The sequence below is a fragment of the Heliangelus exortis genome, chromosome 7 (genome assembly GCF_036169615.1).
Source record: "Heliangelus exortis chromosome 7, bHelExo1.hap1, whole genome shotgun sequence".
In the NCBI taxonomy this organism is placed as follows: domain Eukaryota; kingdom Metazoa; phylum Chordata; class Aves; order Apodiformes; family Trochilidae; genus Heliangelus; species Heliangelus exortis.
This window is the reverse complement of record NC_092428.1, coordinates 26,332,885-26,346,227: the sequence shown is the minus strand read 5'-3', so window position 1 is coordinate 26,346,227 and position 13,343 is coordinate 26,332,885. Positions and strand designations below refer to the sequence as shown.

The 13,343-nt window shown below is 42.9% G+C and overlaps 1 protein-coding gene across 18 annotated transcripts in view; it reads right to left on the bottom strand.

The window, feature by feature from the left end:
* TCF7L2 (transcription factor 7 like 2) overlaps nucleotides 1-13,343 on the bottom strand; it is a 179,656-nt gene that overhangs the window by 27,578 nt on the left and 138,735 nt on the right. For all 18 annotated transcript variants that reach the window (XM_071749405.1, XM_071749407.1, XM_071749404.1 and 15 more), the window contains one exon: nucleotides 1,028-1,160. In XM_071749405.1, the coding sequence (XP_071605506.1) occupies nucleotides 1,028-1,160 (133 nt within the window). The remainder of the gene's footprint in view (nucleotides 1-1,027; nucleotides 1,161-13,343) is intronic.

The window sequence follows — 13,343 nt, the reverse complement described above, 5'->3', positions numbered from 1 at the left end:
GAGGTTGACTATGCCACTCACTTGCAATACCCAGGGATGGCGAGATGGATTCCTTTTAAGCCAGTTAGCATTAAGCACAATTAAAAGGGGGCCCCAACTGAAGCATTGGGAGTGAAAAACAGCTAATGCACAGCCCCATGGAAGGGCTGGACTTAGATAAATTATCTGCACACGTTAGGGCCGACACAGAGCAATTCCTCTGATGTGTATTCAGTTTCCAATTAGCTGGCTGAGATTTGGATTAACAAAAACAAACCCACTGTCACTAGGAACTCAACGCAACCTGAAGAAAGAAGACTGACACTGTTTGACTTCTCTGGGCCCTCAGGTTTAACAGGGACTCTTAAAAAGTTAGAATAACATGTAAATTCTGCTCTATAACACCAATAAATCTAGTCAGGGCTTTTACGTGGTGCTCTATATTCAAGAAGACTGCCCTTCAGGCTGAACTGAAAGTTGGGTAGACTTACATTGGGGAAAAGAGTTTCAAGGATAGACATGGAGCTAAGTAGTTAGAGAGGATGAAAATTCAACATTATAGTAGAAAAATGACTGAACTCCTGACACAGAAATGATGGGATTTGGGGAATTAAAAGAGACTCATTTTGAAAGCAGTCGTGACCCACCACCTTTAAAATTCCAGCTGCAATTTTTTAAGTATAGATCACAGGATGTACATGTTTAACTCTCCGGGTCGTGCATGCAAACCAAGCACTTGGTAGCCCGAACTACTAGATGGGGTAGCATGCTTGCCAAGAGACACACCTGCCAACGACCCCACACATGCAACTCGGGTGTCCCCCTGCAGAAGCTTAAGGAAAATTCACCCAGTAGATTTCCTTCTGAAGCCTAATTGGCTTAAAAACAAAACTATGTTGTCCATGTTCTTCCATGAGTTTGACATTTTACATGCCCCCTTTGGGGCTCCAGCACGGGCAATCCTTCCTCCCTCTCTCTTTTCCCCCTAATAGGCAAAATGGAAAGATCCACCCACCCTCACAAAGACCCAAGACCATTTCCCACCTACCTGTTTTGGGATCTACGTCGGCTGGTAAGTGTGGAGGAGGGTTTCCTGGTGTGAAGTGCTCATTGCTGTATGTGATAAGCGGCGTAAGAGGGTGTACATGGTGTGGGTGCTGCACAACTGGTACTTTGTTAGACTGTCAAGAGAAAAAGGTCGATGGCGTTAGAGCAGTGCCAGGTACTGCCCACTGCAGCACGAGATGTGACATTTCAGTGTGGTCCTCAGACTTTTCCAGATATCTTCTTGGTGTCACCATTTCAGTTTTCCCACCCTCTTGCTTAGAACCTACTCACACACCTTCCTTGCTCTTGGGTGTCTTTAATATTTTTGACCTTTCATGATCCTGTACGGAATAACAGCAATTCTTTAAATATTTACCTTTTCATTTTATACTCTTGTGCTATACCTGGAACATGAAGGCAGACTCCTCAGTCAGAGGCTGACAGAGTCCCCCATTTAATTAGCACAAGACCCAAATGCTCACTGACCTATAGGTCTTTTCCTTTCCCCTTCCTGTCCTCACTTTCAGTTTTGCATTTTACTGCTCGTTGCAAATACTTCAGATAAAAAGCCTTTGTAGTGCTAGAGTATTCCCTTCATCAGCAAGCATTAAGCTGACAAGAGATCACCTGCATATTTTATATATATATATATATATTTTAGAAGAGCTGATTAATTATCAATTCATCAGAGAGCACTAATAAATGGAAACTGGATACTGATGAACTAGGCTACTAAAATATTCAGCTGTATAAATAATGGCAAAAAAAAACCCCAGATAAAGCCATTGAAACTAACACCTTTGTGGGGTGAATAATCATGTAGATAGGAGGTTTTCCCTGTCACATTCCTAGCTCTGGGGAAAAAAAATATCTTTTTCCTAACAACAATAAAAAAAAAAAGGAGTGAATGAATGAAAGGAAAAGGCAGGCTGAACTGTAACTTACCCCTACAAGATCACAAAGAAAAAATTAAGCTGAAACAAGCGAACTGCTGGACCATTCACTGCGAGTAATCCAATTGCAAAAAACCCTATTCCCCATAGAGGATTTTCACTAAAATCCTACAACAGGGACATTTAACCAGATTAGGTACCAGCAAAGATAAAGAGGCTGGTATTAGATGATGAATGGATTAGAGTCAGGTTTCATTTTAGAATGTGTCTTCATTTCCTTTTATTACTTTAAGTAAGGAACAACTTGCATTAACATCAAGTAAAAGGAATCACATTAAAATAAAGTGGTGATACCACAGCAGCCCCCGATAGCGCCGCTGCCGTTCAGGGGCTGCCAGCCCTGCCCTGCCCAAGGACGGCTCCGATCCCACCGCTTGCTCCCCAGCACCCCAAAACACACACCCTGGCTGTCCCTCTTTAGAAGAGTTATTATCAGTTTGAATGCTCCATGCTTTCCCTTAAAAGCCTTCCAAAAATAATCCAGTTTTTCCTTGAGAAGGAGATTCTAAAGGGGGGACGCGGGGGAGGAAGAGGGAAGACAGGCTGAGAGCTATGAAGGAAACGTCAAGTCTGCCCCTGAATAAACAAGATGTCCCTCCATCGTGCTTTGGCCAAGCTAAGCTCCAGCTTTGGCTCCTCCAGGCACCCCAGGAGGCTCCTCCAGTCCCCGCTGTATTTGACTGAACCCTTGGATAACCTACAGAAAAAGTGTGCACCCAAGAGAAGCAAGACGAAGAGCAGTATTTATGCTCCCCACAATTTTTACCATGTCTATTTCCTTTTTGCAGCCCTTTAATGAAGTGATTCTTCTCTAATACCACTTGTGGCACAGGTGAGTCTGGTGTCAAGCGGCCACAATGCAGGACAGAGCACAGTTGTGACAGCCAAGGCTGTAAATTACAGTACCTTGTGCTGACTGAATTGTAAGTCAGGTTTTCTGCCAGTTGTACAATCAAGGACATTTGGCCCTGATTGACCCATAATGGTTTTGTACCAGGGGAGCTCTGGGGATCTAGCTCCTTAATTCAAAAAGCCAAAGGATATGCTCTAACCCAAAGCTTGTTCTTTTACAGTGAACCAACCTGAGCAGTCCAAAAGCAACTGAAAGGTTTGGCAAGGGCTTCACATATCAACTCATATTACACACCATGCATATTAGCAGGCATCTACTCAACAGTGCATGACGTTATATGCCTGATGACCACTTGATCTAGGTCACAAAAAAACAATAATTTCCAATAAGAGGGATTTTTGCTGGCTAAGAATTGTGTGAACGCTTTGTGTCAGGTGACCCACAATGTGGTTTGTAGCTGCTGTAGCTCTCTGCTCTCCCAAATTCATCTTTATATCATTACAAACAACCCTCAACCAGATCCTGACAGACACTGGGGATTGTCTTCTGTTGAAAAAAAAGGTTAAAAAAATAAGTAAGTGACAGAATAATATTAGAGGGTCAGACTTAAGCCGATAAACAAGAAATGACACATGAGAGGAAAGCTGGACTTCTACTCCTCTGTCACCAAAGCCAGATATACCACAGGGGGTTACCTATAAACTGTGGGAAACTACCACCAACTGCTCTGATACACCAAGATCCCCCGACAGTATCTCCACAAAGCAGCACAAATGCTAAATTATTATGTAGTTTACTCAACACATTTTCTGAGAAAAATAAAAATTACAAAAATAAGTAAAGAAGAGTTTGAGCGTTACCCTGAAATTTTTTTCCCCGGGTAAGTCACTTTTATTTGGGGAATAGTACTGCAGAGACACCCAAATTCAGGCAACCAGACAATTTTCTATAAAGGCACTAGATGTTAGCACAGGATACCTTTTTGCCACTCTGATGATGCTGAGGCAGGGGTGTGGGGAGAATATATCAGAGGAAAAGAGGAAACTGTCAACTACATGCTCAAAAATAAAGTCTCTGGAACACAGGATTGTGATTCATAAACCTTTGCAAATCAGTCTGCATCCACATCACTAACCCTGCCTAGGTTTGTATTCTGTTTTGCAGTGTTTATCACACACTGAGAAAAGGGACTGTAACTCCGCTCAGAATAGTGTGCACAATTTGCAAGCCAAGCTAATAACGCATAATATGCTAAATAAGCTGCTCTTTAAAAGCAGCATTCCTGAAGCTAACTAAGCTTCCTTGGAAAAGAGCAAAATATCTGGGAAAGAGCAGGATTAATCCTGCCCATGCATCTTCCTTTGAAGTCAACAGGAGCTCTGCCTGAGTAACAAGTGTGGTCCTAACCCCATCCACTGGCAATGAAAGGTAAACCACAGAAGCCATCAATAGGAGACACCTATTAGATGACCTCAGCCATCCCCCTGCAAAAAGGCCTTCTCCAATATACATTTGCAAGTGCTTTACCAAGGGTAGTTTTAAGCTAAAGGCCACTGCCAGATGCAGGAATTTTTCTGGCAACTTGAAGAACTCCATGTATGGCTCTGTCAGGCAGGGAAAGGGGAGCTGCACTGGCACACACAGATCAGCATCAGGGCATGCGGTAACAGGATGGGAATAAGTGGAGATTTCTGGAGAGAAATCCCAGCATCTACAAAGTACCAAGACATCTGCTGATAAATCACTGCTCTCCACTGAAAGCTGGGGTACATATGCTGGGTTAGAGGACACAGTAAAGAATTGCAAAAAAAAAAAAAAAACAACATTAGTTTGCTTTTCTTGATAACCCCTGCCTGAAGCAAACCAGAGGAGATTGTCCCCATAGGGACTAAAGAACTAAATCTATATATATGAATGTGAAATGCTTCTGGGAGTGCTTAAACACAGATGACTTTCAACAATAATGCAGCTCTAGAATGAAGAAGGAAAAAAAAAAAAAAAAAAAAAAAGAAAAAAAAACAGCCCACAAGAAATTTTGGGCCAATACATGTTTGAGAGGGATACTGAGATCCATTTAGCCTAAGTTCTGATAGGTGCCTTTAGGGAACAAAAGAAATATCTGAACTTCAGATTTAAACTGCAGGGGATTGTGTGTATAAATTGCTGTGTATTAGTCTTTGTTGCATGGTAAGGACATTTCATTAACAGGATGAAAGATACTTCTATGCATGTACAGCCCAATTTAATACACCCCACTGATGAATACTCCCCATTTATTGAAGAAGTTAATGCATGCTGTATAAATCAATAGTTCCTAAGTCTCTGAAAGCAACATAACACTTGCATGAGATGAAACATTGTATTGTTGAGCGCACAAAAAGAAAACCAACCTTTAAAGAGGAAGAATTTGTTACTGCAATTTCTGTTTGCAAATTCATAGCTTGTTTGGCTCTGGCAATAAAAACATGGTATTAACTCAAAGACAGAGGAAAACATGTCAGAAAGGCCAGAGGACTTGTCCTCCCTAGGACAACATGGTTTAAAAAAAAAAAAAAAAAGGAAAAAAGCCACCCAGGTTGAAAACAAGCCACCACACCACTGCAGCACCTGGGGGCTGAGGCTGTTCTGAGCAGGGCAGGGGGATGCTCCTGCCCGAGCACAACCTCGACCTCTAGTGGCTGCTGGCACAGGTCCCATGGCGAGGGAGGGACCCCGGACCCAGGGCGACCTCTTAAGTGTACTTAAAACCTCAAGTCCTACAGATGAGGCAGGGTGGGCTGCTGCCTGCCAGACACCCCTCTATTGAATGCAACTTAGAACGCCACAAGGGAGAAACATCAGACACTTGCATCCTGGACCCCCAGAACCCCCTCCCCTTTCTCTTCCTAAGGGAGGAGGAATGAGAGCTCCCCATTCACCTTAGAACTATTAATCAACAGCAACTGAAAACAAATGGAACTTAGAGCTCTGCCTGTCTGTTTTTTACTATGTCCTCCTCTTCCCTGTTACCACATTGCATTCCCTTTCTGCTGAAGAAAGATGGGCCCTGAAAGTGTCTTTATGAGTCTAATACAATAAAACAAAAGCAGCACAGAAGAGGGTCTGTCAGCCTTTTCCCCTCCTCCAGGAAGGATGCAGAAGGTTGACAGTGGTCTTGAATTAGTAGGCCCTCCTGGAGTTCCTCCCTGGGCTTAGCAAAGTGTACCACTGAATACCAGTTTACATCAAAAAATAGGTTTATAACTTGTCTCCCTGTATTTTCCAGATGGTGCTATTGCAGTTATGCTGACTATGGCTAGTGAAATGCTAACAGATGTTCCTTGGCTGCTCTGTAGCTCCAAAGATGCTCGTAAGAGGAGAGTTTCTTTTTTTCTAAAGGTTCATCTCTCCTTGGTTCTGCCTAGGAATGACACACACCCCTGACATTGCCTGTGTCAGAAAACTAAATTGCAAGAAGAGGCAAATCTCAAAACACTGCTGCAGCACTGAAATATTCTTCTGTTTCCAGCCAGGGTCACCAACACTCCAAGTGGATCACCCATCAGTAAGCATCACTCTGGCCCCAGGGATCACCCACATCAGCAGCCACACTGGGTGGCACTCCAGACTCCAACAAGGAAACTGAAAACCATTCAGGTTAACAGAAAAACCAAAGACAACCAGACCTACCAACTCTGTCCTCATGCCCTTTCAAAGAATAAAATTTCTGTGCCAGTGATGAAGCAGTCCCTGAAAAAAATTGAAGACTTAATTTTAACCGTGTCTGGTTTTGCTAGTGGAGTCACAGTTTATTTTTTTTAAGGATGCCTTCACACCTGACTAAGCATTTATGCCAGAAAACTACTTCCCCTTGCTCCATTATGGCTGATACAGTGGCTTGAGTCCTTTCACACTTTAATGTAGCTGATTTCTGCCTAAGGTCCTGCCCTAAGCTAACTGCCCATTGTAGTGGAAGACAAGGACTCCATTGATAATCACAACTCACCCTGCTAAAAAAAAAAAAAAGGCTCATTTTCTTCTTTCACACAAATGATGACAGGAGCACTGACAACAATGTGCTGGGACAATACCCCCCCCAGACAGAGCTTGACAAAAAAAAAAAAATCAACCCCCCACTTCCCTCTACTTAATATGTTAAAAAACAAAATGGTAGGGGATTCTGGAACAACAGTTTTACATCCTTCTGATTCTCCCTCCTTGACCACTTTGCAGGGCAGCAAGCACCTACCTGGCTCCTGCAAGAACTGCTGGATTTCCAAAAAAACCCCACCCCTGCTCTATTAGCAGCCTTTCAGACAAACAAAAAAAATCAGCTTCCTGGCTTGAAGTGTTCAACAACTAATTCAAGAAAATAATAGTTTTTGGGTTTTTTTCTTTTTCTTCTTTCTTTTTTTTTTTTTTTTAAACTTTTTTTTTTTCCCCCTCTAACTCTACTGAAGTGTCACCCTGCACACTGGAGTGCTAAGCCACCCTGCTTGACATTTTGGGCATCCTTCCTGTAAGGGAGCAAAGGTACTGAGAGGAGGGAGGTGGGGAAGGGGGGATTTAAGATGTTCAGGAAATTTCCACTTAATTTCGCCAAAAGGCAATTATGTGAAATGATCTGGTGACAATTAGCATATGGCAAATCCTCTAGCGTAAAAGGGAAAGAACTGGGGTTTAGCTGTCTAATTACTGCCTGTTAGTTCTTATGCAGGAGACTTGGGAACACCAGTAGTAAAACGTGAGTATTAAGTGCGCTGGCACTTGGCTTGCAAAGCTGTTGGGGGCTGTAATCTTACTGTGATATTATTTGCCGTGGTTTTCTTGGTTTTTTAAGTAAAAAAAAAAAAAACAAAAAAAAAAAAAACAAAAAAAGAACCCAAAAAATCAAACTGCCACCAAAAAAATCCCAAAACAAAAGAGAAAATTGAGGTTTTAAATGCAAGTGAAGTGCTGCATCCTCAGACCATGTGGTGTTACTTTAGGTAACCTGTCAGGTCAGGCCCAGACAAGCATCTGCTTAGACACCACTGTGTACTTGGAGGTCCTTCAGCATCACCTGGAATTACACCAATGCCAGTTTGACTTTACCTTAGTCATTTTCTTAATGCCTTACTCATAGAGAGCAAGCACTCTGCTGCATCTGCTCTGCCTGCTCTTGGCACACAAATTTGGGCACAGGAATTACCCCAGCCTGTAGCCCAGGAACTGTGGCCTGCATGCACCCACCCAATGCTCACACTGAGCCTCAAAATTACAGATTATTTGATCAACAGGTGAATTTCCCTGCACAAGGAGGTCAGGGCAGTGCTTCGACTCTTCTGAGTTTCATACACAGAGGGGCCCCCAGGTCTATTTCTTCCATCATAAACAGAGAGACAGAGTTTTTTTTCCCCAACCTGACAAATAACTCAGTGCTTTCTTAGTATACGCTAGTTAATTTACTAGACACATATCTCTGTAGAGCAAGCAAGCTTTAGTTCATATCTAACAGGATAAAAAGCAGAAAGACTCAGCATACACTAGATTAAAACTGTAAAATTATTTTTTTTTTAAGCAGAACCAGTACAAGGTGTGCTGGGTACATCACCACTGAGCAAGGATAAGTGGTGAAACCTCAGCATGTCTTCAGGACATGTGTTCAGTCCTGAACAGAAAGGGGGAGGAAAGGGGAGAAACACAGCAGTAAGGCAAGCAAAAAAATTCAGAAAAGATGGGGGAAAAAGAGAATGGAATATAAGCAAAAGGGTGCTTATAATTGCCCTAATAGACCTTATTTACTATGGGCTTTGAATAAATACCTACTAATGTAATTTTACTTTACTGCCTAGCATTCTGCAAAATACCACATTATGAAGAGCTTTAATACTTGTGTATAAATCGCATACTTCAGCACTAGGCAGACACACACTGCAAGAAAAACAGGTCCACTGATTTTGTTAGGGTATGCATCTGTGACTTCTGTCTACAGTAAAAACTTAAATGTGAGGCTGTTAAAAAAAAAACCAAACTGGAAGAAATAATAGTAATAAAAAAAATTAGGATGCATGCCCATACCCACTTGTATTTGGCAATTTCAGTAATAACAGCATTATTGAAAAACTAACATGCACACACATGCTTTAAGATACAATGCCAAGTTCTCAGAAAAGCTTTTTAAAATGCAGCATTCACAAATTATAGCAGACTGTGCTCAATACCCATACACAATATATCTAGCATGTATATTAAATAGCTTAACACATAACAAGCCTTTAAAAAATGTTTTCATTTTTAATGTGCTAAAAACACTACATGCTGCCACAAAACAACTGAGCAACGAATTAAGTCCAGACAATTTTTTTTTAATAAATTCAACAAAGTTTCCCGAAAAATGTGAAGTTAAATGCACATCAAAATTGAAACATCTTGCAAATATTTTAGAAGAAAAGAAAACAGGCACATTTATAGAACTGTAAGGCCTTTCACTCCAAGTCCCAGTCAAAACAATTCCTCTAAAGGTAAAATGCTTACAAGATCTCATCACCAGCCACGTAAAACCTGCATATGCAACAACATGCAGTGAAAGAAGAAACATCTAAATAACTGTCCTTTTAGATTAATTCATTTTAGATCAATTTGACAGAATTTAATCCCTTGTTCTACACAAGAAAAGGCAAATAAATCATCTAAGCTACTTAGGCAAAGGTATCACAGAGTACTAAAGTGACAGAAATCCTGCTGGATCAAGTAAGTCTAAGCAAGCTTGGCAGAGTGAGAAAGAAAACAGAAAAAAACTCAGGATTGCCACAAAACCTCCACTGAAAATGCAATGCTTTCTAAAACTCTTAAATATATTTATATTTTCTTTGTATAATTTTGGCCAATTTACACAAATTGCTGAGGGGTAGATTTACTTGCTGCAATATATATATTAGTAATAGAAAAAAAGTCTCATGGGCTTCTGATAACGAACACAGAACCACAGTGTGAAAACAGTTTATCTCACAGTTATCAACATTCAGGATTATTTTTCATATTCCTTTATCGCTGGGTGAAATCATTTTAATGTAGTGCCCTTAAAATTTTCACCTTTCACTTTACAGCTGAGCTTCCTGAAAAACACAGAAAATCTAACTGCACGTCAACCAAACACAGGATCAAAAGCTCCCAACTAAAAACTACTCCACACTATTTTTAATATATTTTTTTTAAATATCTCACTTTGTGTCTGATAAGAGTTAAACCATTCCATCTCCAAATCCCCCTTAACTGGTATGTGCCCTGCTACAAACCAACTTTTTCTCCTAGAAAAAAAAAAAAAAAAAAAAAAAAAAAAAAGCCCAAACATTTTTACCTTCATGGTTTCAGAGTTAAGGAAATATCGTACTGAATTGAAGAAAGCTTTGAAGTAGCCCCCTCCGCCCCAAAGAAGAAAGAGAAAAGAAAAGCTAGTGATGTCATGGTCACTGTGTGACTGTAGGACTGCGGATGGAACGCACAGCTAAGACACGCGCACACGCTTCTCCCTCGCTGGTAACCATTGTTCAGCAGCCAGAAATCAGCCCCTGAAACCTGCTGCACACACCAGGCTCTGAAACACCCCCCCCTACACACACACATTCCATAAACACCCCCCTCGATCCCACCCTGGATGCACAAGAAAAAAAAAAAAAAAGAAAGAAAAAAAAAAAAGGAAAAAAAAAAAAAATTCTTCTTTCTCCCCACCCTTTTGGTAAAACCAAACCCCAAAATCAGGCGGAGGGAAGGGCAAAGAGGAGGAGTGCAACAACTCTGCCCCGCTGCACCATTGTGTCGCCACAAAACGATGCTCTGCCGCTCGCTCCTCAACACTGCTGTAAAAATTAAAGTGTCATCGAAAAGTCATGCTTCCTCCGACTAAAAAAGACGATTACCATAAAATAAATAAATAAAAACAACAGCGCTAACAAAGGTCACAGCTGGAGATGCTTGCTTGATTTCATCCTCCCCTCCTCCCCCATTTTTGGTTTTTTTTTGTTGTTGTTGTTTTTTTTTTAATTATTATTATTTTTATTCCACACAGGAGGAAAGGAAAGGAGAAGGAGAGAAAGGGAGAGGGAGAGAAGTCACATCAGAAGTTCAATGGTCAAGACGGAAAGCGCGCACACAAAAAGTGCTACTCACCCAGCAATTCAAATTGAGATGCCAGCAGCCGAACTGCTGAAAGAGAGAGAACCCAGAGGCAAGTGCTCCTCCTTTACCACTCAAATCTTCCATTCCCACTAAAACTGCATCCCTCGGGTACATAACAGCTTTGTCTTTCCTTCTCTTAACCTCAGAAACTTTTTTCTTTACTGTCTAGATGCCAATTGTGCTGGCTTTGTATTATTTCCCTTGCAGCTTTTCTCCCTCTTTTTTTCTCCTCTCTTCGCCACCCCACCCCCCCTTCACTTAAAGTACTGGAAAAGCTGTCTTAAAAGATCAAGATGTCTCCAGTTTTTTGGCCTGGTGTTTTCTGAATGCTCAAAATCCACTGTCATGTTGGCTGTGAGAAGTGTCTTATTTCTAAATTGTCGGCTGCGGTTATCAAAATTTAGAGAAGCCTCCTCTCTTTTCCAATATAGCACTTTACCATCATGCTTCTAGTGAGTGGGGAAAAGACTTTCCCACACCCCCCCCACGCAGGTATGTCTGCTCAGAAGAGCTAAAAAGCAGTTACCTTGGAAATCAATGACAATGCTACTACAACCCAGGTTGCACAGGTATTACTAAGTGCAGCGGGGAAACGCCGGCCGGCCGTGAGGGAGCATGATCAGTTAAGTGTAGCAAGCAGTCACTTTATCTGCAAGACTGTCAAATCCCTCAAAACAAATTTCTTAAGGGGAGAGCTGGACGGAAAGTATATTTGCTTGTCATTGTAACACTGAGGTGACATTTGGCAGACCTTTACCACTACCTCTGCTCTTCACCCCCCCCCACTTTTCCTTTAGTATTTCTGTAAACCACTGACCCCACTGTAAAAGCAATGGAAGTGGAGCTTCGAGATCACTTACATTACAGTGCCCTGGCTATTGTATTTTCCCAAGCTGCTCCTAGTGAGAATAAACAGGGGTACCTAGAGAGCATCACCGACCTGAGCAAGGCTGATGCCTTCCCCCCTGTGCCTCAGTCTTGCCTACAAGCACTGCGAGACACCTGCTTTCTAAATCTGAGCCGGGTATCAAGGGCAAACTGCAGCATCTGACTTCGCCAAAAGTCAGCGTTTCAACACTTACTGTTCTTTTTCCCTATTGTTGGAAAATAGTTACTCTGCAACAGGGGCAAAAGCCACAAAGGGTGGTTTAATGAGGAGCATTTAGGAAACCATGGCCGCCTTCTTTCCCACCTTACTTTCTAAGAGAGTTTGTTAATACCGATGGATGCTGCATGCAGGTAGAGTGATCGCCATGTGGGACAGATGCTGCTGCAGACAAGATGCTGAAGGAAACCAGCTACAAACACTTGTCACCCCCCAGAACATCTAGGGGACTCACACAAATGAGTCCAACCCCCTGCCCCTTTACCCCTCCCGAACGAAGTAACGGGACTAGATAAAAATATGAAAAAATTAAAACTTTCCAACAGGGAGACCTTGAGTGGTTCCAGGTTTGCTTTTTAAGTGACAGTTTAATCTGCAAAGGCTGCGGGCTAGATAAAAACAAACAAAACAACACAACAAATCAAAGAAATGCAAACTGGGAACAAAAAAAAAAAAAACAAAAAAAAAAAGGGGGCAAATGAAGCAAGCAGGGGAAAAATCTGTGCGTTTTCTGTCCCCCTCTCCTGCACTGCTCTGGCCTTCGCGTGCAAAGTGTCAGCCAGCAACCTTTAAGGCCCTTAATACCAAAACAAAACCCCTCGATTTCCCTTTACACGGCAATGACAAAAGCAACGAGGCTCCAGTTTGACAAGTAAAAAGCCCCAACAACACGGCAACTAATTGCCTCCCCTCCCTCTATTCACAGCAGCCACCACACTCCAGCGGCCGCCTTTGTCCCACGTGCGATTTCCCGCGGCAGCCGCCGGGCCGGGGCCGCTGACAGACAGTTCCCCACCACTGCCCCACAACAACTTAGAGAAGTGCAGCAAATGGGACGGTCAGCGAGAAATTAAGGCTCCACGTCTCCCCTCAAGATGCGCCGGCATCCCTCAAGATGGGAGAGGAGCCCGGAGATCCCCGGGACCTCCCAATTCCCACGCATCCATCCATCACACAAACACACACACACACACACGCACACCCCCTCAACAGCAACAAGCTTCTGCGGGATGCGAGTTTCCCCCCGCCCCGGCCAAGCCGCTGCCCTGCAGCCGTCGGGGAAAAGCAGCCGGGAGCGCGGAGCCGAGGCCGGCGGGAGGCGGCCCTGGGGGAGGCAGAGGCAGCCCTGCCCTGCGCCCTCCCTGCCCAGAGCCCTCCTTACCATCAGGCTGCAATCGCAGAGGGGGGGGAGAGACCAAGCGGGGCTGCAGCTGACTGCACGCATCCCTACAGCCGCCACCGCAAGATGCTAAAACAAAGTTGGGTGTTC